This window comes from Schistocerca piceifrons, chromosome 6 (assembly GCF_021461385.2).
Source record: "Schistocerca piceifrons isolate TAMUIC-IGC-003096 chromosome 6, iqSchPice1.1, whole genome shotgun sequence".
NCBI classification, from domain to species: Eukaryota; Metazoa; Arthropoda; class Insecta; order Orthoptera; family Acrididae; genus Schistocerca; species Schistocerca piceifrons.
Genome location: NC_060143.1, coordinates 589,552,095 through 589,578,448, shown reverse-complemented (window position 1 = coordinate 589,578,448; position 26,354 = coordinate 589,552,095). Strand labels below are relative to the sequence as shown.

The 26,354-nt window shown below is 42.9% G+C and overlaps 1 protein-coding gene across 1 annotated transcript in view; it reads right to left on the bottom strand.

Moving 5' to 3' along the window:
- Nucleotides 1-26,354, bottom strand: part of LOC124802816 (cyclin-dependent kinase 1-like) — a 78,748-nt gene that overhangs the window by 17,324 nt on the left and 35,070 nt on the right. The window contains exons 4-6 of the mRNA XM_047263821.1: nt 19,596-19,751; nt 10,348-10,511; nt 8,650-8,791 (exon numbers count right to left, since the gene is read on the bottom strand). Of these exons, the coding sequence (XP_047119777.1) occupies nt 8,650-8,791; nt 10,348-10,511; nt 19,596-19,751 (462 nt within the window). The remainder of the gene's footprint in view (nt 1-8,649; nt 8,792-10,347; nt 10,512-19,595; nt 19,752-26,354) is intronic.

Below are 26,354 nucleotides of genomic sequence, written 5' to 3'. Positions count from 1 at the left end.
CCTCTGCCCTAATTCTTAACTGCACTATTCATTTCACTTCCCTTTAATCTATTTTTGGCTTCTCTCTCTGTTCTTATCTCCAGACTGAGGTCTGGCACAGCACTTAGCATTGTATCATCTCTCATTTCAATTTACTTTGTTTGATATTCTCCCCTTCAGTTTGTCCCTCCTTGTCCTCACTGAAAGAGGGTCTGCTTTCATCCTGAGGCCTGTGTGACTTGCCCTTCCTTCCTAACCTTTCTTCACCCTATCCTCCCTCTTCTTCCCATGAAAGAACTATTCGTTCTGAAAACTATAATAGTATGTTACTTTTACTTTTATGTGGGTCCATTGGCAGCACTACACATTTCTCCTCCTGAAGGCAACTAGGTACTGACCAGCACTTTATTAGATGTCACATTTTATCAGTTAATTTTTCGACATTCTTATTGTTTGCTTTTGCAGGATACTCACTCTGATTACCTTATCCATAGAGAACTCTAAACAACAGGCAGTTAAAAGTCCTCACTGGAAATCCAGATAGGTACAAATAATGGAAGGAGCAAATGTAACTACTTATCATACGGGGTGATGCAGCAGGAATGTCACAATTTGTGAGGTGAAAAGAAACTGAGGAAGTCCTATGAAGATGTGTCCGATTTTAGATCATTATAGAACTGGAGCAGTTCGAAGACTACACACACCCATAAATGATTACGAAGACACGTGTGAATATTACTTACCAAAATGCTGAGTAGGTGTTGTGATGGACAGAATAATGATGAGACAGATGAGGTGTTCAAGAAGTCCCCAACACAACTCAATGTACTTGTCAAGACAGTGGAGGATGTGTTGTGCTGCTGTTTTGTTTTTTTTGTTTTCAAGACTCAAAAAACTGTGGTCATACATGCCCAAGTCAAAACTATAAAACACAAAGACAGAGTTAAAAAATGACTATATGCCAGTCCCAAGTGACATTAGAGAAGACAGATAAAAGCAGGGATGTGGAGAAATGGCTAAAACAGACAGCATACAGAAACGGAGGTCCAAAACTAAAAATTAAACAGCCTCCGCCACATTGCTTTAGCAGACAAAAAGTAAATCTCAGTCGACAGCCCATTTGTCATTTGCTAAAAAGGCCGACAAGTCAGACGGCAAACCCAAGTGGGAATGTAAACAATTAAAAATAGACTTTGCATCACGAAGTGGAAGACAGTTAAAACTTGTGCACAATGTGCACAAAGGGGTAGGATAGCACCACTTATAAAATGACGATGGCTAAAAAGGCAGTGCCCAATACACAGCCTAATTAAAATAACCACCTCAAGGCGAGAGGGTCGAGACGAGATCATCCGAGCCGTTGGGAGAGGCTTAATATGGCAGGACCATTGGCAATGCCAAAGGGACTCCACCTCTTGACAGACGGCAACAGAGACATGATCAGAGGGAATAGAGGAACTAGTGGGCTGAGGTACGAGGACTGCATCAGCAGCAGCCTCGTTTCCTGACAGACTACGATGACAAGAAACCCACAGAAACACCACACTGGCTCCACCAAGAGTGAGCAAGTGACAGTTTTTCTGGACCTGCTGCACTAAGGGATGGGCGGTGTACAACACAGACTTTGAAGGGCGCTGACTGAGTTTGAGCAGAGGACACAATTGAAAAGTGTGTCGCCAGATGTACTATGTGGCCTGATGCAGGGCAAAGAGCTTGGCTGTATATACTGAGCAGTGTGCCGGAAGCCGATATCGAAATACACAGGAGCCAATAACAAAGGCACACCCAACTCCACGGTCAGTCCAAGAGCCATTAGCATTCACAAAGGTACTATCCCAAACTTCCATGCAAAGGTCGTGAAACTGTAGGCAATAGAGCGAGGCTGGAGTAGTGTCCTTAGGAAATGAATGAAGGCCAAGGTTAACATGAGCTGCTTCATGAAGCCAAGGTGGTGAAGGGTTCACACCCACTGGGAAAGTTGCCACCGTAGCAAGTGCCGAAAACGGACTCCAATAGGTAACAGAGAAGAGGGACACGTCCCATATTGGCAATCAAGGGAATCATCAAAGGAGGCAACATAGCATGGGTGGCCACACATAGCAAACTAATGGCATGCATACCTGCTGAGGAGAAAGTCACGGCAGTAGCACAATGGTAGTTCAGCAGCTTCAGCAAAAAGATTCTCAACCAGGCTAGTGTAAAAGTCACCAGTGGCCACATGGAAGCCATGATGATGGATAGTGTTGAGATGGCGTAAGATGGATGGACATGCAGACGCATAAACAAAGCACCCATAGTCGAGTTTCTAATGTACAAGGGATCGGTACAAACAGAGGGCGGTGGTTCGTTCGGCACCCCACGAAGTACCATTGTGAACACACAGGACATTGAGGAACCGCGTACAGCAGATTGCCAGGTCAGACACATGGGAGGACCAAGAGATTTTCCTAATGAGCATGAGCTCCAGGAATTTCATAGTTTAAACAAACGGGATTCCAACAGGCCCAAGATGTAAAGATGGTGGAAGAAACCATTTGTGTCGCCAGAAATTCATACAGACGGTTTTGTCAGCGGAAAACCAAAAGCCACTGTCGGTGCTCCAGGAGTAGAGACGATCAAGATGTCGCTGAACATGCTGCTCAGTCAGACAGGTCCGTGGACAACTGCAATAGAGGGCAAAATCGTCAACAAAAAAGGAGCCAGAGATGCCCGGTGGGAGACAGGCCATGATAGGGTTAATGGTGATAGCAAAGACGACGACGCTCACGACAAAAACCTGCGGCATACCGTTTCCCTGGATAAAGGTGTCCGACAAGGCAGAACCAACAAGCACCTTGGAAACACTGTCTTTTAAAAATTCCTGAAGGAAGCAGGGCAGGTGGCCACAGAAGCCCCACGTTTAATGTGTATGAAGGATACTAGTTCTCCAGGAGGTGTCATACAACTTCTCCAAATCGAAGAACACGGCCACAGTTTGGGATTTCCGCAGAAAACCACACATGACATGGGTGAACAAAGTAAGGAAACAGTCAACTGCAGAACGCCGTGCTCGAAATCCACAATGTGCATTAGTTAGTGAACTGCGCGACTCAAGCCACCATACCGGCTAGGCATGCACCATACATTCCATCATCTTGCAAATGCAGCTGGTGAGAGAGATGGGGCAGTAGATAGAAGGTAGTTTTTGTGTTCTTACCAGTCTTAGGTATGGATACAACTGTGGCTTTACACCAGAGACCGGGAAATGTGCCCTCTTCCCAGATGTGGTTGTACATGTTAAGCAGAAAGTGCTTGCCCGCAAGAGAAAGGTGCTGCAATATCTGAATGTGGACAGAGTCTGGCCCTGTGGCGGCGGGTCAGCTTGAACTGAGAGCATGATCTAGCTCCCTTGTAGTAAAGGCAACATTGTAGCACTCACAATTCGGAGAAGAGAACGACATCGCCTGAGCCTCCTACGATTGCTTCCGATGGAGGAGGGTAAGGTGATAGTGGGAAACAGCTCGGAACTTCCACAAAATGGCGGCCCAAGGTGATGGAGATAGCAATAGGGCCCATGATGACAACCGTCTGCTACTGTCAGGCTGGAAATTAGCAAATGGGTGTTGGCCCCAGAGAGCAATCAGAGGTTGGCCCACACGACAGAGGAAGGGGTGGAATGTGAATGAAATCCAGCTAGCTTTTTTGTTATACCAAAGAACGCAACGACATTTTGCAAGCATCTGTTTATAATGAATGCAAGTTTTCATTCCAGTATGATGGTTAAAAACGCGGAGAGCATGTCTCCGTGCACACAGGTAGGACATGGGAAATGGTCACTCGAGCAGGCGTCAGAGAATGGGCCACTCACAATAATGGGCAAGCTGTGCAGTACAGAAGGAGATGTCCAAATGGGAATACTGTATTTACTCGAATCTTCGTCGCACTTTTTTTCCTGTTTTTGTTATCCAAAAAAACCGCCTGCGGCTTAGAATAGAGTGCAAAGTAAGCGGAAGTTCGGGGGGTGGGGGGTGCGGGTGGAAGACGAGCTTTATTTTTCTTCACCCCGAGTTTCGACCACTGCATTTTCATACATTATCCAACGAAGTAAACAGATTCAGTATTGTTCATCTTCGAATTTAGCAGCACTTCAATGTACTACTAAAATCGGACTGGCAAGACTGTTCGCGATTTTTGTCAGTATGGCCAACTCTACGTTCTGAATTGTTTCCCACCCGTGAGAAGAGATGATTGCTAGTAGGAACTTTTATGAATTGTGAATCACATGCAGTATTCTCTTCACCATAAGGATAATACGGATATAAACATTTTGCCATGTATTCTTTCGTGTTTGCTGCTATCTCATTTAAATCCAGTCTGTCTAATAAACTACGAAACTAGACTGAGACAACAGCGAACGCGGAAGAATATACATATCATGTCTATATTCGTATTATGCTTATCCCTAATAGTGATACAGTCAGAAATGAAGCACAGCAATTGACTAGGTTTTTAAATCTAAGATGACTGATTTCTGTGCAGAATGTAATGTACTAAAGAGGTATCTGCAAAGATTTTCAAACAGAGAAAAATTTTCGCTAAACTCTCGTTCAGAACATCTTCTATCATACACAGTCTATTATTTTGTTCTTGTTGGTCATTATCAAAGAAAGCAGCAGTGTAAGTAACCACAAATAGCAGTCTCTTGCCATTGTTTCCCTTATGAGACAATTCCTCTCTTTTTTTTTAAATTGTAAGCCACGATAGCGCGCACAAAAGCCAGCCATGCCGCGAGCGGCGACGGGTTGTAAACACTCATTATCAGTATGCGACATACAATGCATGACACAGTACAATAATGCATTTTCAGCTTAGAGTGACGTAAACACCTATAACAAAGAGAACGGCGCTTATCAGAGCAATGAAAAATAAGCAATCAATTCAAACCAGACGAAGCACGTGAAAAAGGAAGGGTACCCGTATAAATATGGACGGAGCGCCTGACACATAACAATGGCTACCTGGTAAAGCTTAACTGTTAAGCTTACGACTCTAACCAAACTACTGTAGCTGCATCGTCATTCATTCGACCTAAATTGTGTCTCATATTACAATGGCCCAACTTTGTTTCGATTTGGAGGCGTGGCCTAAAACTTTTCTCTCCCCTTGAATTTCAAGTCTAAAATTATTTCAGGTGTGGCTTAGATTCGGGAATTTTTTTTCCTTGATTTCGAGACTCATTTTTCAGGTGCGGCTTACATTCGAGTAAATACGGTATGTGTGTGAGGAGTCTGAAAGGAAAGTGGGTGATCCAGTGTTAAGGCAGAAGAGGCTGAGTTGGTAAAGAAAGTCAGCTAAGAGAGCGCCTCTATGACGGATCCTGGGAGAACCCCAAAGGGGATGATGCACATTAAAGTCACCAAGTAGCAAAAATGGGGGAGGTAGCTGCCCAATAAGCTAAAGGAAGTCTGCCCTGGTGAGATCAAATTACTGAGGGACATAAATGGTAAAGAAGGGGAAAAAGTCAGGTGGGGAAGGAATAGGCGAACTGCAACAGCTTGAAGACGGGTAGTCAGGGAGATGGGTTGACTATGAATTCATCTCGTATGAGCATCATGACACCCCCATGAGATGGGATGCCGACCTCAGAGGGAAAGTCAGAATGAACTGGGACGAAATGTGAAAGCTCAAAGCGTTCGTGAGTGCACAATTTTGTTCCTGGAGGCAGCATACAAGGGGACACTGCGATGCTAAAAGCAGTCATTAATCCTCTTTGTGGGACCGAAGAACACAGACATTTCATTCGAGGAGAGTCATGAGGAGGAATAGATGTAAGGGTATCACCTCAGCGGCAGCTGAGTGACAACCTCTGAAGAGGCGCTACTATAGAGCACAAAAGCAGGAGGATCATGCTCCATGGGGTCCACAGAAGCATCAGCTTGCTTGTGAGATCCATCTGTGGAGTCCACCGCTGAGAAACGGTTAGTGGTGCGTAGCGGTGATACGGAGGCCGGCTAGGCTAAGGTATCACTTGCTGACACCGTCGAAGAGGATCTTCGAGTCGGTGAAGGAGAAGACTGTTTGCCTTTGGTGGATTTCTCGAAGCCTTTCCAGTTAAAGGAAGACTCAGGTGTTGGTTGGCTGGAGGGTGTAATAAGTATTCACAAGGGTACTACTCCTGGCCTTTCCAGCCTACTGGTTGTGTAGCTAGTTGCTTTGCCCCTTGAGGCGAGAGTTTGATGGCTTGTTGGACAGCTGGACAGGGGGATGGCGATGCTACCTTGACACTGGCCGACTTCACAACATGAGAGTTGAATTTGATGCCACATGTCTGCTTGACCATATACTTCATGAAGTGAGAGGTAACAAGAACAGAACTATAAGTGCCAGACGGGAGCACGCAGGGTTTGCAACTAGCCAATAACTTGCGAGGGACTAGGTAAGACACTTTTTCCTTTACCCGGATCTCTTTGACAGCCCGCCCCTCAAGATATATGGGACACAGCCGAGAGGAGACGGCGGCATGGCCGCCACTGCAGTTGAAACAGCGGGCAGAAGGATGCGGACAATCGTCCTCATGAGCATCCCTACCACTGATTACACATTTGGCTGGGTGTCGACAAGACATTCTGGTGTGGTTGAAACGATGACACTGGTAGCAGCCCACCGAGTTCGAAATGTACGGCCGGGGTGTGATAATTTCATAGTCTGCTTTGATTTTGGATGGAAGCACCACTCTATCAAAGGTGAGAAAAAGAGTGTGGTTGTGCACTGAGGAGGAATCTACCTTTGTCATTACCCAGTGGATGGCAATGACACCCTGATCAGAGAGGTACGATTGGATTTCAGCCTCAGTTAGACCGTCAAGCAGCCTACTGTAAATAACAATATGGGAAGAATTCGAGGTTCTACAGGCCTCGACACGAACAGGGCAGCCACGGAGAAGCAAGGCGGCAAGCAGTTGTTCTTAAGAATCAGAAGTAGTCTCCAAAAGCAAAGTGCCATTCCGTAAACGAGAGCAGGATTTCACAGGGCCAGCAATTGCATCAACACCTTTCCGAATAATAAACGGATTTACCGTGGCGAAGGACTGACAGTCTTCAGTACATGAGACCATGAGGAACCGTGGTGCAGCTGGAAGGGTCTTTGAATCATTAGCCTCACAACGTTTACGTTTCGTAGACGTTGATTGGGAAGATGATTAACTCATTGCGAGAAAATCCCCACGATTGCCAGCATCTCCGAGGGCGCGATCCTTTCAACCGGGGGTATCTTACACCTCACCAGTGTTTATGGAATACTGAGGTGATGGTTTGGTTGGGTTGATTTGGGGGAAGGAGACCCAAACTGCGAGGTCATTGGTCTCATCGGATTAGGGAAGGATGGGGAAGGAAGTCAGCCGTGCCCTTTCAAAGGAACCATGCTGACACTTGCCTGAGGCAATTTAGGGCAGTCGACCTCCCGAATGCGAGTGCAGTGTGCTAACCACAGCGCCACCTTGCTCGGTGGTGACGGCTATGTGTCATGAACTGGTGGTGGGACTCTGTTGTACCATTGCAATAATGTCGGCCCTTTTCTCAGCTGACAGATAAAAATTCTGATGTTACGTGTACACTGGGTAGTGTTCTTGATTCACTTGTTTGAAAAAGACTGGGAAATACCCTGGCACTGTGGGCTCACTGATCAGAGAAAAGTATATGGTATTCAGTCACCCACACAGGCAGTTCCATTACAGTACCCAATTTCAGTAAATACACACTTGTCTTCATACTTATTCATTGATGTATGTAGTATTCACCCAGCTCCTGTTCCTTAACAACCTAAAATCAGACCCATGTTCATAGGACTTTTTCAGTTTATTTTCACTTTAGAATCACCTCACAAAATATGATATTCCTCCTGAACCAACCTGTACAGTAAAGGCGTTGAGTAGTCAGAAGAAACAGACAAGATTGAAATCACTGAGAAATTATCTACCAACGTTCTTCCTCACAGGTAACTTGCTATCAAACCAGTACACATACATGCCGCAATGCTATGTCATATTTTTGCTTGGTATCAATCTGGACAAAAGAAACAGACTAATTTGTTTGCCATGGGCAAATATTTCTGAACTGGCCTTTAATGAACAAGAATAGAGCTAACACAAAATTTCTGATGACGCCATATACTGTAGCATTCTGAATGTAGTATATCATAATGCTGATTGTCAGTGTCACCAAAAGGGACAAAGACCTAAATCAAAAGACAGCAACAATCTCCAAAACAAATTAGGCTCTGAGCACTATGGGACTTAACATCTGAGGTTATCAGTCCCCTAGAACTTAGGACTACTTAAACCTAACTAACCTAAGGACATCACACACATCCATGCACGAGGCAGGATTGGAACCTGCGACCGCAGTGGTCGCGCGGTTCCAGACTGAAGCGTCTAGAACCGCTCAGCCACACCGGCTGGCCCAAAACAGATCAGGCCTCTTAATTTGTTACTGAACATTGAAGGGAAGAGATGCTTCTGGTTGATAAATAACAGATTAAGAACAATCTCTATAAGATAGTAATCTTGAGGTAGCTAATGTACCTTAAATTTTCAAAAGATTTACTGAAAAATAAAATAGGAAAATATTTTGATAATTTTTAAAGCTTTTGTTCCTCGATTCTATTACAGTTCTATTATCTTACAAACAATTTTACCTTAAGCAAATCCAATCCATCGTCATCAATATTCTTCACATGGCTATTCAGGTTATATTGCACCCAGTTCGGAAAAGTTGGTTTATAGTCCGGTAACTGTGTAACACCTGGCCATATTTCTTCTGTTGGCGTTTTTAACACCCTGAAACATGTTTATGAAAGCTAATAGTGTGGTGGATAATTACTTTTAAAGATTAACTATGGCTAGATGCTTCATCTGTCTTGACTAAAAAAGTTCTCAATATCAACTACTTTGTAGGATAGGCTTCCTTATACACTACAATGTATAATTCAAGTCATTTACAAATCCATGGTATTTATTCGGGGGATTTATTTTCTCACACGCAGTTGTCAGATACTGGATTCAACTTTTCATACACCAGTGCAATGAATTACCAATGCAGATAAACTGATTCACAGTGAGTGTGTAACTTTGTAGGAAAGGCAGTAACTCACATGACAGATGTGACTCATTCTACCATCATGCTGAACTGTCGATGACTATCGTGAGGTCAATATGATTGAAATTCAAAGATGAGATGCACAATCTGCGACATAGTGAAGTATTTCTAACTATAAAATCAACAAGTCACAGTTATTCATAATGGAAAAATACTCAAAGGAAGAAGACATAATTTCAGAATTACATTAACAATTGTAAAGCAAATACTCAACAAGCAAGGTCACTGAATCTGGGATATCTACTGGATTCTATACTGACTACATGACTCAACTAGCCTATTTCTGGTACCTGTTTATGTTCACTGGAAAAGGAGCGATACAGGAATAAAAGTTTAAGAAGGATAAATACGTATGTGTTCTATTGTTTGTTGCTGAGTTAAGAGAACCTAATTCCTGTGTATTGTGACGCCTTTCGAGGTTTAACAACAGTGTTCGGAGCATAAATAACTCACCTAATTGTTAACCTAAATGCTGGGAGTACAGTCAGTTTATAAAATGACATGCAAGCGGGACCTGTAGGTGGGAAATGGCCTTTCCCACAAGGGAAAACTGCTGTACAGGAACACCAAGAATCAGTTTCCCATTTAACAGTGCAGAGCAGCCTGTGATGGTTTATGTAGATTCTGTTAGTGTGGAATGTAACATTAGTTATTAATTTCTGCATCCGCTATAGTGTTAACCCATTTAATGAAACACACACACCAAGAATGTACATCCCTGGCATCGCAACTAGATAAGAAGGTGCACTGAGGAAGGTTCGGTATAACTAGTCAAACAGACTGTAGAAGAGAGAAACTATACCTAGCAATGCTCGCATTGATGCAAAGCTAAAATTCTGGAAAAGGCATTTCACTTTATTCCATAATGTCACTTAGTAAGCAAAATACAAGATTACCAATGTTGAATTCATTATGGGACTACTAAGAACTCGGAAAAGGCAATGTCATTGGAAACATGATCATGACAGACAGTGATGTATCACCCCCACATTTTTCAATAAAGTAGGACAGCAACCACAAGTTATTAGTAGAAAATGATGATAGCTCTGTGTGATTATTCTGTTACACGAAATTAAGTAGTATCTGTAGAAAACTTGCAAAATCCCAGAGACTTGCTATCATCAGTGTTTTATGCAAAAAGTGAAAACTCAACGTTTTATGCTTGCATATAGGCAAAATGATTCTGGGCACCATATAACAAGTCATATACTATTGTGACTATTAATACGATACAAACCTGAATATTCTAAACAGTTGGTCAATTTCAGAGTCGCCTTGAAACAAAGGTTTCTTTGACGCCATTTCAGCAAATATGCAACCAATAGACCACATGTCTATCGGGCAAGAATACTTGTTTGCCCCGAGCAACACCTCAGGAGCTCTGTACCACAATGTTACTATCTGTAAACAATTTAAAACTATTACAAAAAAACACTTCATACGTGCGGTACAGAAGCAGCAAAATATTAAATTAGAACTGACAAGACTACATTCGTCACTCGTAAGCTGATGATTAATAAAGAAATATTTGCAGGGTTATTACAAGTGCATGAACACACATGTGAATATTATCTTGAGGATTTAAAAAAATCATGGAAAGATGGAAATGTCCAAATTAACAGAAAAACATGGAAAGAAGTGCATGTCCACGTGTAACACTTTACAGTCATGTAAACATTTTGTTATTCAAACCAAGTACGTTAATGACAAATTACAGTAAGTACGTGCACATTTTTACTGAAAATGGCTGTATCTACAGGTGTAGCTGAATAAATATTTCCAAAGTTGCAATACGATTTATCAAGTAAAGCAGTATTATGATATAATTAAGGTAGAACCACTTTGTAATTTGAGGGAGAAGAAATTTCCCAAAAACATTTTCAATTTTCTGTGGTGTTACATATCACTTTGCTTACCCAACAATTAGCTGACAAATGATGATTGCCACAGTAAAAGTATTTACTAGTTACAAATTGAAAAGAAACTGTTTGAAGGTAGTTGTCATGGTTTGTGCAAGCAAACTGATACAGATGGATGCCACGCATTTTCAAGGTGGGATGATGATGGCAGTATTACTACACATTGTGGTGCCTGCTGCGTAAACACTTATTCTGTGTTGCGGTGTTCTGGCTTGGGGAAACATTGGATGCAAGGGCGCATTGTGATAATGGTGCTAACATCCCAGAAAAAATATGAAGCTTAGTTATCCGTCAATTCATATAGAACTGCCTGTTACTATCAAATATCATGCAATGTCATATCAAAAGTATGAACCCTAATTGTACATGCAGTGTTACCTTGCCTTGCGCACACACGCACACCCCAATTGTAACAGAAGGCTTAATACAAATGTTCAGAAAAAGTGCTTTCTATTATTAAGTTGTTGTTGTTGTTGTTGTCATCGTCTTCAGTCCTGAGACTGGTTTGATGCAGCTCTCCTTGCTACTCTATCCTGAGCAAGCTTCTTCATCTCCCAGTACCTACTGCACCCTACATCCTTCTGAATCTGCTCAGTGTATTCATCTCTTGGTCTACCTCTACGATTTTTACCCTCCACCCTGCCCTCCAGTACGAAATTAGTTATCCCCCGATGTCTCAGAACATGTCCTACCAACCGATCTCTTCTTCTAGTCAAGTTGTGCCACAAACTCCTCTTCTCCCCAATTCTATTCAATACCTCCTCATTAGTTATGTGATCTACCCATCTAATCTTCAGCATTCTTCTGTAGCACCACATTTCGAAAGCTTCTATTCTCTTCTTGTCCAAACTATTTATCGTCCATGTTTCACTTCCATACATGGCTACACTCCATACAAATACTTTCAGAAACGACTTCCTGACACTTAAATCATTACTCGATGATAACAAATTTCTCTTCTGCAGAAACGCTTTCCTGGCCATTGCCAGTCTACATTTTATATCCTCTCTGCTTTGACCATCATCAGTTAGTTTGCACCCCAAATAGCAAAACTCCTTTACTACTTTAAGTGTCTCATTTCCTAATCAATTCCCTCAGCATCACCCGATTTAATTTGACTACATTCCACTATCCTCGTTTTGCTTTTGTTGATGTTCATCTTATACCCTCCTTTCAAGACACTGTCCATTCCGTTGAACTGCTCTTCCAAGTCCTTTGCTGTCTTTGACAGAATTACAATGTCATCGGCGAACCTCAAAGTTTTTATTTCTTCTCCATGGATTTTAATACCTACTCCGAACTTTTCCTTTGTTTCCTTTACTGCTTGCTCAACATACAGATTGAATAGCATCAGGGAGAGGCTACAACCCTGTCTCACTCCCTTCCCAACCACTGCTTCCCTTTCATGTCCCTCGACTCTCATAACTGCCATCTGGTTTCTGTACAAGTTGTAAATAGCCTTTCGCTCCCTGTATTTTACCCCTGCCACCTTCGGAATTTGAAAGAGAGTATTCCAATCAACATTGTCAAAAGCTTTCTCTAAGTCTACAAATGCTAGAAACATAGGTTTGCCTTTCCTTATCTTTCTTCTAAGATAAGTCGTAGGGTCAGTATTGCCTCACGTGTTCCAACATTTCTATGGAATCCAAACTGATCTTTCCCGAGGTCGGCTTCTACCAGTTTTTCCATTCGTCTGTAAAGAATTCGCGTTAGTATTTTGCAGCTGTGACTTACCAAACTGATAGTTCGGTAATTTTCACACATGTCAATCTGTTATTAAGTAGAAAGTCGAAAATTTATGAAAGCTTCCAGATTCCAGCATCATACTGCCAGATGCCCACCATGATGTCACCTGAAAGTATCTCCTCATGACACGAGGGAGTCATGCGAGCCATTGGGAGGGGTTTAATTTCCTGGTGTTTGTTCCCATACTGAGAAGACTAGTGGTTCACACCATAGGGGCAGAATGTTCCTACGTGTGGCAACACAGAGATCATCTAGAGGGACATAATAGCTAAAAGGCCTATGTAGTTTGACTATAGCCTTGGTGGTAGCAGCAGCAGCAGCAGCAGCATTGGCAGCTTCATTTCAACGAAACTCCAACTTTATGTGGGACCCACATGAGCATCCCACTGGCTCCATCACCAGGAAGCAAGTGGGAGCATTTGGGGATTATTTATACTAAGGGGTAGTAGTGCACAGTACACAGAGATTCTAGAGGGCACTAAGTGAATCTGAACATAATACACAGTTGAAAAGCCTGTGTCACTGGATGTAATGAGTGGCCTGATAAGGGGGCAGAAAGCTCGGCAGCAAAAATCTAGCAATGTTCTAGCAGCCAGAATATAAGCCGTTTGTTGCCAATGACAAAGCCACATCCGACATCACAGCTGGGCTTAGAGCCATCAGTGTAGACGGAGTTGCTGTCTCTAAGTTGTGCCCTAAGTTCATGAAACTTAGAGGAACAGGTTGAATCTAGATTCATGTCCTTGGGAAGTGAACTAAGTCCAAGATGAACCTGGACCTCTGCATGAAGCCAATGCGGTGAACGGCCCTCAGTCATGGCAGGTAACTTAGGATTATGTTTTTGAAGCAGTAAATGAAGGCTAACTCCAGGAGGCAACAAAGTAGTTGCACTTACCCTATATAGGCAGTCGAGGGATCATCAAAAAAGGACACACAGGATGCACGGTTGGGCATAAAGGACAGACAGCACGCATAGCCCATTTTTGACTGAACAAGCGACTGGTTTAAAAGAGGGGGGAAAGGACTGAACTATGAGGTCATCAGTCCCTTGTTCCTAATAAAACAATGCCCCAAGTGTGAGAATAAGACAGACGAGACATATAACACGAAACAGAAAGAAAGGAAAAACCACAAGAACGAAGGAAAGGCAACAAGCATAAAAGGAACAAAAGAGGACAAGAAAAGAACAGAGAGACTCTAGAAACAGAAGGAGTAAAACAAGAAAGCAGATTACAGTGGTGAGAATAAAAAGGAAAAGCCAGCCACTCTGCAAACACATTAAAACCTCCAGCCTAAAAACACTACGGTGGAGGACACAGAGGGACAAGGGACATGCGCTAAAACTTACATCAAATGATAGAACCCACCCTCACAAATAAACTGTAAAACTAAATCGGCCAATAAGTCACTGTCAGATAAAATGAGTGGCAACGAGTCGGGTAACCCAAGATTTCGTTGCTGGGCAGTCAAAGTGGGACAGTGCACCAGAATATGGGCCACTGTCAACCGAGCGCCTCACACACTGACGCCGGTCTTCATGCCGCAAGAGGTAACCGTGGGTCGCCCAAGCGTGGCCAATGCAGAGCCAGCGGAGTGCAACTGATTCCCTGCGAGAGGCCCCCATGGAAGACTTCCACTCATTCGTAGTCTCCTGAATGACAAGCAGTTTGTTGTGTGTATTGTTATGCCAATCCATCTCCCAAAGCCGAAAAACCCTGCGGCGTAAGTCAGAACGCAGGTCAGGTTCAGAGATGCTCATCTCCAGAAGTGGTTTCTGCATAGCCCGTTTGGCCAGCCTGTCGGCAAGTTCGTTGCCCCGATAGCTTTTAGGCTGCTCAAGGAGTCAGTACACAGAATTCCTCAGGGCATAAACTGATATACTGAAGTGCACGAGATATGGCCACCAGCTCTGCAGTGAATATACTGCAGCCATCCGGCAAGGAATGGTGTTCAATAAGGCCTCTGTGGACAAAGGCGAAGCCAACATTACCGTCAGCCATTGTGCTGTCGGTGTAAACCATTTCAGAGCCCCGGAACACTTCAAGAATCGCAAGGAAGTGACAGCGGAGAGCCGCGGAAAGTCCAAGTGAAGCTTCGGCCTACAGCTACACCATGGAGGTGTATGTGAATGGACCTCAAGGAGAGGTGGTGAAGGGAAGGACTCCAGTTCAGACGGAAGTGATCGCACGCGAATCGCAATCGTTAGCCCTGACCTGGGCCGCCTATGCGGGAGGTGAACTGCCGTGGTTGGGAAAAGAAGACAGTAATTAGGATGTTCAGCACTATCCATGAAGTACCATTTAAAACACGTAGAATATTTAGAGATGGTACACAGTGTGCTGCCAGATTAGGTATGTGGGGTGGACCAACAGTTTCCTATCAATTGAGAGCTCCAAGAATTTTTTGGTTTCTACAAATGGAAGAGCAACAGGGCTTAGATGTTGGAGGAAACTCCTTAAGCTGCCGGAAGTTTAGACAGTTCTTTTTTCATGGTAAGGTGGAAGCTGTTGTCGCTGCTCCACGAGTCAAGACAGTCGAGAAATCACTGAAGTCGTCACTTGTGTGAAAGTTCCACTGAAAGCTGCAGTAGATCACAAAGTCACTGACAAAAAGAGCCCGAGATGCCTGACAGCACACAGTCCATGATAGGGTTAATTACTATGGCAGCACAGAGCCCTGAGGTACCCTCTTCTCCTGAATAAAAATGTCTGACAGAGCTGAATCCACACGTACCTTGACAATCTGGTCTTTTAAAAACTCCTGAGTAAAATGGGGCAGGTGACCTCAAAATCCTCGCATGTGCATTGTATGGACAAAGTCTGTCCTCCAGCAGGTATCTTAAGCCTTCTCCAAATCAAACACCACAGGTACAGTCTGGTATCTCGGCAGAAAATTGTTTATAATATGTGCATTGACAGCGTGATGAGATGATCAATTGCAGAGCAGTGCTTACAAAATTCACACTGCACATTTGTTATCAATTCCGAGACTCAAGTCACCATACCAGCCGATGACTGAACAAGCGTTCCATCACCTTGCAGATATTGCTGGTGAGGGAAATTGAGTGATAGCTGGATAGAAGATGTTTGTCCTTACCAGGCATGGGAGTGGAGATCACAGTGGCTTCACGCCAATGTCTGGGAAATGCACCATCCATCCAGATGCTATTATACACACAAAGGAGAAAGTGCTTGCCATCTAGAGATAGGTGCTGGAACATCTGAATGTGAATACCGTCCAGTCCTGGAGCAGAGGATCGTGACGCGGTGAGAGCATGTTCGAGCTCTCTCTTAGTAGAAACAGTATTATAGTATCTGCTATTCTGAGGGGAAAGGTATCTCCCAAGCCACTTCCACTTGTTCCCGAGGTAGAAAGGCACGATGGTCATGGGCGGAGCTTGAGATCTCTGCAAAGTAAGGTGTTGGAAATATCTTTCACAACAGTCAGGTCAGGGATCAGAAGATGTACCTCGTTTTCAGAAATCCGATGCTGAAGGTTGCCAGTGAAGAAGAGAGCCTCCAGTCAGCAGTTAGCTTTAGAAAGGTGCAGTTGGTCTTGTGTACAGATGGGACATGAATTAGTAGACAAATTATGCACAAGAAATGGTCAATCAATTGTTTGTCTGAGTACAGACCACTCTAGATAGTGGGCAAGCTATGCATAACAGAACTAGAGATCCAGGTGCGAGAAGTGTGTCAGTGTGTGTGTGTGTGGGGGGAGGAGGGGGGGGGGTGTATCTGAAACAAATGTGGGTTCACCAGTGTTGAGAGAAATGAATAATATGGTTGAGAATATCTGCCAGGAGACAGCTTCTTGGGCAAGTTCTCAGAGAGCCCCAAATGGGATGGTGGGCACTGAAGCCACTGAGTAGCAAAAAGTGGCAATTACTTCGGTAACCACCAAGTACCAGATTTCAGCTGCATGCTACTACAGCATTATAAGGTTGGAGGATCCTGTTCTGTTATTTCTTCAGAGGTACCAGTAACCTCCCTGGGACAGTCAGTTGATTCCAAGGTGGAGAATCAGTTGGTGATTTGCACCGGTGAAACAGAAGTCAGCCAGACAGAGGTGTCACGCAGTTTCACTGTTTTAGAGGATCTCGGATTTGGAGAAGTCAAAGAAAGTTTGTCTTTGTTCAACTACTTAGCACTTTTGTATTTGTCAGACGTGGACCCAGACGTTTGTTGACTTGAAGCACGCAAAAAGTCATCTCGGTAGTATTCCTTTTTAAACTTCTGTTCTTCTGGTTGCTACAGAAGTGACTTCACTGGTGTGGTCAAAGGTTTTTTGGTGTGTTGAGCAACTGTAGAAGGCGAAGGTTGACAATGTCACCTTAGCATTAGGCGATTTCACAACCGCAGTACTGAACTGGAAGTCTCAGGTCTCTGTGGCCGTATCTTTCACGAGTCATGACTTAGCAACAACAGTACTGTAGCTGCCGCATAGTGGCATGCAAGGTTTTCGGCAAGCTAAAGTTTTGCAAGCAACACTGAGGGGTACCTGTTCCTTCATCCGTATCTCCTAAATGGCTCGCCCAACAAGGCACACAGGGCACTCGCAGGATGAAGCAGCACGGTTGCTGGTGCAGTTGATGCGGCAGGGAGGACAAGGTCAGCAATCTCCCCCATGAAAATCCTTGCCTCAAGTTACACATTTGACTGCATTTTTATGGGACATAAGAGCATGCTTATAATGCGTACACTGGCAGCAACACATTGTGTTCTGTATGTAGTGTCCATCAATGACTTCACAGCACATCTTAATCTTCAATAGAAGCTTTCCTCAATCAAATATTCAGAAATGCCTGCAGGTAGGCATTAATTACGCATCAGCCCGGTTGACTGCAGTTACACCCTGATCAGAGAGATAATGTTGTTTATCGTCCTCAGTCATACCGTCAAGCAGCGAAGTGTATATTACACCACTTCAATTCAATATTTAATTAGCCTCTACACGAACAGGATATCCATGGAGAAGTGAAGCTTTAAGCAGGTTCTGGGCTTGAAAGGCACAATCAGTCTCTCGAAGCAAGTTCCATTCCATAAGCGAGTACAGGATCTTAGTGGGTCTGCAACTGAATCCACACCTTTCTGAGTAACAAATGGGTTCTCTATAGAAAAATTTTGACACCCTCCTGTGCATGATAGCAAGAGGTAATGGGGTGCAACTGGAAGATTTGTTTTTCTTTTAGCCCCATTTCATTTTCATTTATTAGATGGAGGTCGCATTGATGGAACTGATGTATTTATCGCTGGTGAATCCCCACGATTGTTAGCGTCTCCGATGGGGTGCTCCTTCCTTCTGGGGGGGCCCCTACAGAGAGTAGAACAGATGCCGTACTCGATTGTTCACACATCAGTTTACATCTCAAACTTCAGACAGAGGGACCATCAGCAATTGGGAAGGCAACAGCTCAGTCAATCACCCCTCCCTGGGCCCGGTCTGTACCAGGGGGTATGCGCGAGCCCCATCTGTCGACCCAGTTTCCGGGAGTTACACATTACCCTTTGTGTGTCAAACACACGAGATGGCCTTCAGGGAGGAAGAAAAACAAATAGGAAGACCTCAAACACTGAAACAGAGGAAGGACAGAAGAATCAGAAAAAGAAAGAGGCAAAAATGAAATCCACCAAAGTCTTCCAATACTTTCACAAGACTCAGTTTCCCCAATTGTACACAAGACATGGTCCCCAGCGGAACGAATATGAGAATAGACTTCCAGCACAGAAAAGGAAGGAGTACTGCAAGGGCAGGGCCCCCAGCGTGCCAAGTGTATACTCAAGAAAGAATTGAGAGTCCCCTGGAGGGATGGCTGCTAGGACTTGTGTTCCCCAACAACTGCCTTATCAGCTGCTCCACAGTTTAATAACAAAAGCATGAATTAAACTTACAATATATGTACTTTTAAAATAAGGAATTTATGTCAGAAAAAAAAGAATATTAAACAATGAAAAATCCAGGATTGAATAGTGACAATATTGTGAAAAGGGTAGATCGCTACTCAACATACAAAGGTGATGTTGAGTCACAGGGGGGGGGGGGGGGGGGGGGGAATAAAAAAATAAAAATAAAAAAAAATGCTAAACATGACCTTTCAGCCAAAAGACCTCCTTCTAAAGTAGACAACACGAACACATACACATTCATACACAAGCACAACTCTTACACACATGACCACAGTCCATGGCCATTGAGGCCAGAGACAGTGGTCATTTGTGTACGAGTTGTGCTAATGTGAATGAATGTGTGTACTTTAGAAGGAGGCCTTTTTGCCAAAAGCTTACATGTTTAGGAGTCATGTGCCTGTCTGCAATTCAACATCTCCTCTATATGGTGAATAGCATTCTATCATTTTCCAGAGTGGCTACTCGAACTTAGAAAAAAGAAAAAGAATAAAAAAAAAATCCCAGAATTCCAGGTGCGAGGAGGAAGATGGTGTCAAGAAGCTCCTGGTAACTTTCCTCTCAGCTGAGCTATATACCGGCCATAAGCAGTAATTTAACCTGTTTTTAAACACTGATAATTTATATGGAATAATACAAAATTCCTATAATAAACACATTTTGAAACATTAAGTATTTTAAAATTTGTGATTTACAACTCAATAAAATTTCATTCCAGAACTACATTAAAATTGCAGAAATCTGAGATTTTATGAAATTTCGTGAGATTTCCCTGAAGTTTTCCTAAAATTTAATTCCCTGAAAATTCCAGGTTTTCCAGAAGAATTGCCACCCTGTTTTCATTATATTGAAAAATAATATTAGTCCAAAGTATGTCATAACCAAAAACAAAAAAATGACTTTCAAAAGATACTTACTTCGTGAGTAAATACTCTCAGAGGTATACCAATTGCCCTGCCCAAACCGAAGTCTGCAATTTTCAAAATGCCATTTCCATCTACCAATATATTTTGTGGCTTCAGGTCTCTATGCAAGACACGGCGTTTATGACAGAATAATATTGCCAAAATCATCTGTAAATGATAAAATGCCATGGTGTAATAGCAGCTGAAACTAGGATACAATGTACAATCATGACAACATAGCACTTACAATTAACCTTGACACAGTAGCAGGAATTATTTCACTGTTGTCTAGGTTGGGCACACATGGTGAAATCTTTATACTTACATTCTATGCTTTGGCTCTCTGTATCTAATTTTCCAAGTGACTCAATCAATAAACAGTCTTTTCTTCCGTTTCGTTGTTCAATGCTTCGTCTATTTCAATGCCTACTGTTTGCATCACATTTGCTGATCTTTACCAAATGCTACACTGTACTTGGAAATTATATTCTTTCAAAGGAAAAGGATCTATAGCTTTTCAAAAAAGGCATAATTTGTGCACTAAAATCACAAAAAATAAGTTCTCTAACATTATTTGCTGTGATTTAACATTCCAGTCTTACTAGGCACATAGATAGTTGGTTAAGCAGTGATGTGAGTAGGGCAATGAAAATTCCAAATATAGTCAGCAAGACAGATTACAACAATGGCTCATCAAGTTGCAAATTAAGCGTTTTATCATAGTTTCATCTTCAAGTTAAGTAACTTCAAAATATGTAAACATATGATGTGTAACAGAACAGTTTCGACACTGTACCACATCCAAAACATTATCTGTACAGGATACTAACCAATGTAATTACTATTGAGATGAAATGCAATGACTTTAGTAACAAGCAGTGGTTTTAGCCCTGTAACATGTTGCCACGAAAGCAACAATTATCTGATGATGCAAAACTGATAGTAGTGAATCAAAATGTATGCAACCCGGGGCTGCGTTACTTGGATGTTAGTTACATACCTTACCGACAGCTAATTTCTACTCAATGGCAGAAATGTTAGAAATGCAGAATTAAAATCTACGGCAAAGTAATTTGACAGAGTCAAGTCCAGTTTCCATATTGCGACTGTGATAACCCAACTCTTTCAAAGATTTGGTAAACTGAATTTTCAAATATATCTCAACATTTTATCTAACTTAGGAGCTTAAATATTTATGGAAATATTGCTCAAAATTCTTAGAAACCTTAATATATATTTACCAAGTGTCTGAGTTAGGAAAGGCAGACACAAAGTCACTAGTAAATTATAAGCAGTCCCAAAACTCAATGATATGGTGTTGACTAAATATAGAGAAACACAAACAAAGGTAATGCACAACAACACTAGTAACATTTTTTCTTTACAACATCCGACACAGGAAGTCTGCACAAAAGTAGACAAGAAACAAACAAAATATGCAGGCATTTTATCAGAAGTTTCGGAGTGTCACAGTTTGAAAATTTACAAAATCCGAGTATAAAACACTGAATGAAGATGACAATCCAGGAAACAAATGAAAAAATTGTGAGGTTTGAGAAAATGTTGTACCTGGCATAATATATCTAGGGTCCTCCAACTTGCCATCTTGTTGCAACTTTTTGTGCAGAATACCGATACAATACATGAAGGTCACAACGCAATGTTGACAGCATAATCTCCTGAAACTTACTGAAAAAATTTACCACAAGAAATCTCTCCCTATTTTAACAATGAGTAGTTAGTGAGCAAAGTGCATTTGAAGCATGGTCCTCTGTCAATTGATTGTCTATGTGTCTGTCAGCAATAGTGAATTATGAACTTTCGTACACTTGCATTCATTACATTATCAGCTTCAAAAGTTACAAAAATAAAAATTTTGCCTATATTTGATTGGTTGGTTGGATGCTGGTAAAGCAGGGTGTATATGCGCACACACGCACACACACACGCACACACACACACACACACACACACACACACACACACACACACACACACACACAGACAGATTTTTCCTGTTTACGAATGCTTTTAACACACATTCCATGAAATACACCATGGTAGCTCTTGAAGCACCGAAATCAAGATGGCAATGTGCTTTTGTCAGCCAATCACAGCTCATGCCACTTGATCATACCAACCAATGACAGCAGATACTCAGAACACAGGACACATGATGTCAGCCAATAGCAACCTCATTCTTAAGTGGTACACACACACACACAAATGGTAAAAGTTAACAGTTTAAATTAATATACATACATTATAGCTACAAGAAAAGCTAAGCTTTCACGTGACATAGAATATGAAAAACTTTTTGCTGTTTTTCCAAGAACATGTTTTTTTTAGAGCACAAAAACAACTGAGGTCATAAGCGCCCATATCATAACATTAGCACACCAATAAGTAAAAGTTAAAAGCAATTATACGTACAGCCCAATCCACACAAGGAAAGAGAGCTGAAAACAAGGACTTCACCTTTGAGGAACATCCACAAAATACACTATAGAGACAACAGAGGTCCCTAACCAAAGATCAAATATCCTTCACCATATTGTTGTGATGGATAAAAAGTAAAACAGTCAACCGCCCGCACGGCGTTCACTTAAATGGTCAATAACTCTGACGACAAACATACACTGGAATTTAAGCAGTTAAAAAAAAGGGCAGTGAGTCAGGAAATGGTGAACTGTCAAAGGTTCGTGACAATGAGCACAAAGTGGTGGAGAATTACCAGATTAAAAACAGTGATCGCTAAAATGACAGTGCCGAATACATAACCTAGCTAAACTGATCTCCTCTCAAAAGACGAAAGAGGGGCCACTGGGAGAGGTTTAATTCCCTGGCGCTTGTTTCCATGAAGAGATCAGTGGTGATGCCAAAGTGACACCATCTGCTGACAGATGGCAACACGGAGACCATCCAAAGTAATGGAAGAGCTAGCAGGCTGAGGTGGGTGGACTACAGCCTTGGCATACTGACGTCATACTCACCAGTATCAAGTGGAATATTTCTTGGACAAACTGCATATAGCATACATAGGCTCTGAAAGGCACTGAGAGAATCTGAACATGTGGCACAATTAAAAAGATCTTGTTGCCGGATGTATTGGGTGACTTGATAGAGGGCGAAGAGCTCTACTGCAAGAATCTAGTAGTGATCTTGAAGTTGATATCTAAAACTGTCGGTGCCAATAGGAAAGGCACACTTGATGCCATGGTCGGTCTTAGAGCCATCAGTGTACACAAAGGTACTACCGATAAGTTGCGTGGAAAGGTCCAGATGCTTACAGTGATAGATCAAATCTGGAGTAGTGTCCTTAGGAAGCGAATGAAGTCCCAAGTTGAAAATGGCCTGCCGCACAAAGCCAAGGTGGTGAAGGGTTCACACCCATTGGGAACATGGCCAAGTAGGCCTACCTTGAAGTTAAGCTGGTGGAACAGTAACCAAAAGCAAACTCCATGAGGTAACAAAGAAGGAGGGCACTGGCAGTCAAGGGAGTCACCGAAAGATGATGATGATGATGATGATGATGATTTGGATTGAGGGCTGCTTGACATCATGGTCATCAGTGCCCTGACGAAAAGTCAGCATGCTAATCTCATGGGTGGAGACGAAGACCATCCCCACATGCAGAGCAATTTATAATGTACTGAAGTCTACTGCCATTCGCCGCTAATTAAGGGATGAGGCCTGACAGTACACAAAATTTCACCACCCCTGCAACACTGGAATCAGTACCTGCGAAAATGGTAGGTAGATCTCCATCAAGACTGAGGACTGCCCTAATATCAGTATAAAGGACACACACATCCACAATATGCTGAACTGAAAGTGACATGCCATCAACTTGACAGAGTGGTGGATTCTCCCACCAAAGGAGGAAGCCATGTATTACAGGGCTATGCCTGATGTGCAGTCTGGTACGCAAAACCTCCTTCAGGGTATGTAAGAGGACACGGGAAAAATTCCCAGATTTTTACTGGATTTTCCAGTTAAAGATATACTTTCTCCCTGGTGAACACACACTTATCCGTGTTAAGTGACAATATTTTCCCTCGGAACTGCAAAACTTATCAATTCTTTGAATGGTTATGGTTTTCTACACGGGTGAAGAATTTCCCGGAACTTTAGAAAACGAAACTCAGGGAAAAAAAAGACATGTTTTGGAAATATCTTTGCTGTGCAGCAACACGTACGCATCGTATTTTCGTATTACGAAAGTATACATTGGAATTTCACCAAACACCCCATGTTACTTTCCGAATCATGGAAATCGAGATTGCGATGCGCTTTTGTCACATGATCTCACCAGCCAATGACGGAAGATATTTAGTGCAAAGGACACGTGATGTCACCCAACAGCAAAATCACTGTTAAGTAGCACGAACACACAAACAGAGAAAGTTAATAGTATATACATAGTGTTGCTACAAGAAAAGCAAATCTTTCACATATAATATTGGTCTCTAAGGTTAATAAGCTGCAAGAGAAGCTAAGCTTTCCCATATAATGTTGATCTTTTCTGCACGTGTTACACTTTAAGACAAATCACACAAATGTGCCAGTAAAGTTTTTATTAAGGACAAATTTCTGACCTTCAGGGTTCAAAATGCTTCTAAATGGCTCGTCATCTAACAGTTGATTTTTAAATGAGAGTCAAACGTTCTGTGATTTACGAAATTCATGGTACATTCTCGCACATACTTCAACTTACGTAAAAGAATATTTACTTTGAAAGCAATGCTTTTCAAACCACCATTTGCAATATTTTCCAGCAACTTGTTAGAAACAGGTTCGTTTCAGCAATTGCCAGAGAGCGCAGATAACAGGCGACACCTTGCTTGCGCAGCTGCCGTGACGTAGGAAGCCCGTATGTATGTACATGTAAAACATTGAAAGATCATACATTATGTCATAAAAGAAACAAGATATCAGAGCATAGTCCAAGAGCATAGGAATTTCATGAACCATGCTAAAATGTGCAAATTTAAAGTGCATACTTAAAGTGAGGACAAATGTAAGGATGTAGAGGCTTATCTCACTAGGGTTAAGATAGAGACTGCCTACAGGAAAATTAAAGAGACCTTTGGAGAAAGGAGAACCACTTGCATGAATATCAAGAGCTTTGATGGAAACCCAGTTCTAAGCAAAGAAGGGAAAGCAGAAAGGTGGAAGGAGTAAATAGAGGGTCTATACGAGGGTGATGTACTTGAGGACAATATTATGGAAATGGAAGGGGCTGTAGATGAAGATGAAATGGGAGATATGATACTGCGTGAAGAGTTTGACAGAGCACTGAAAGACCTGAGTCGAAACAACGTCCCGGGAGTAGACAACATTCCATTAGAGCTACTGACAGCCTTGGGAGAGGTGGTTTTGTGGTTTTGTGGTTTTAGGGCGCAAAACTTCTATGGTCATTAGCGCCCAGCCCGTGACATAGAAAACAGGAAAAAAACGAAATTTAAAAGCAGCAGCAATGGGAACAAAGTCATAAAATTTGAGAAACTAAAGGCAGAAGGAATGCTTAAAATTCCACTATAGAAAGGGGTTGGTTGTCCCCCAAAAAAAAAGGCTTCAAATGACTGATGTCATTTCACTGTCACTAATAAACTGTAGAACGCGGTCAGCTGAGCGCGTGTCATCTGCTAAAATCGACGATAGATCAGGCGATAGCTGTAGACGAGAGCGTAACGGATTAAAATAGGGGCATTCAATTAAAAGGTGTCTGACCGTCCACGGCTGAGAGCAGTGGGAACAGAGTGGGGGAGGATCACCGCTTAAAAGATGTCGATGACTAAAAAGACAGTGCCCTATCCGGAGTCTAGCTAAAATTACCTCCTCCCGACGACGCGATCGGGAGGAAGAGGTCCATGCGCAAGGAAGGGCTTTCACTTCCCGCAATTTATTATGGGGAAGTGTTGACCAATGCGCATGCCATAAATGAGCAACTTGGCGACATAAACCGCTCCGTAGATCGGTAAACGGAAGAGACTGAATAGCTGGCCGAGGAAGAGAGACTGCAGCCTTGGCCGCTACATCGGCCGCCTCATTTCCACAGATACCAGCGTGTCCTGGGAGCCAGAGGAACGCCACTGAGACACCCCCCAGGTGGAGCAAGCGCAAACAGTCCTGAATCCGGTGGACCAGAGGGTGCACAGGGTAAAGAGCTTGGAGACTTAGGAGAGAGCTGAGAGAATCTGAGCAGATTACATACTGTATCCGCTGATGGCGGCGGATATAGTGGACAGCCTGGAGAATAGCGTAAAGCTCCGCAGTATAAACCGAACACTGGTCGGGAAGCCGAAAGTGATTTGGGGTGTCGCCAACAATATAGGCACTCCCTACACCTAACGATGTTTTCGAGCCGTCGGTGTAAATAAATGTGGCTTCCGTCATTTGTGCACATAGAGCAGCAAATGCCCGACGGTAAACAAGTGTAGGGGTACCATCCTTGGGAAATTGACATAGGTCTCTGAGCAAGTCGATCCGGGGACGGAGCCAAGGCGGTGCTGTACCCCAAGTTGTCAAGAAGGTTTTAGGAAAACGGAAGGAAAGAGAATGGAGCAGTTGACGGAAGCGGACTCCCGGGGGTAGTAGGGAGGAGGAGCGGCCTGCATACCCGACATCAAGGGAGGCGTCGAAAAAAAGGTCATGGGCTGGATTAGCAGGCATGGAAGACAAATGGCTAGCATAACGACTCAGAAGGACTGCCCGCCGATTGGATAGCGGAGGTTCAGCAGTCTCAGCATAAAGGCTTTCCACAGGGCT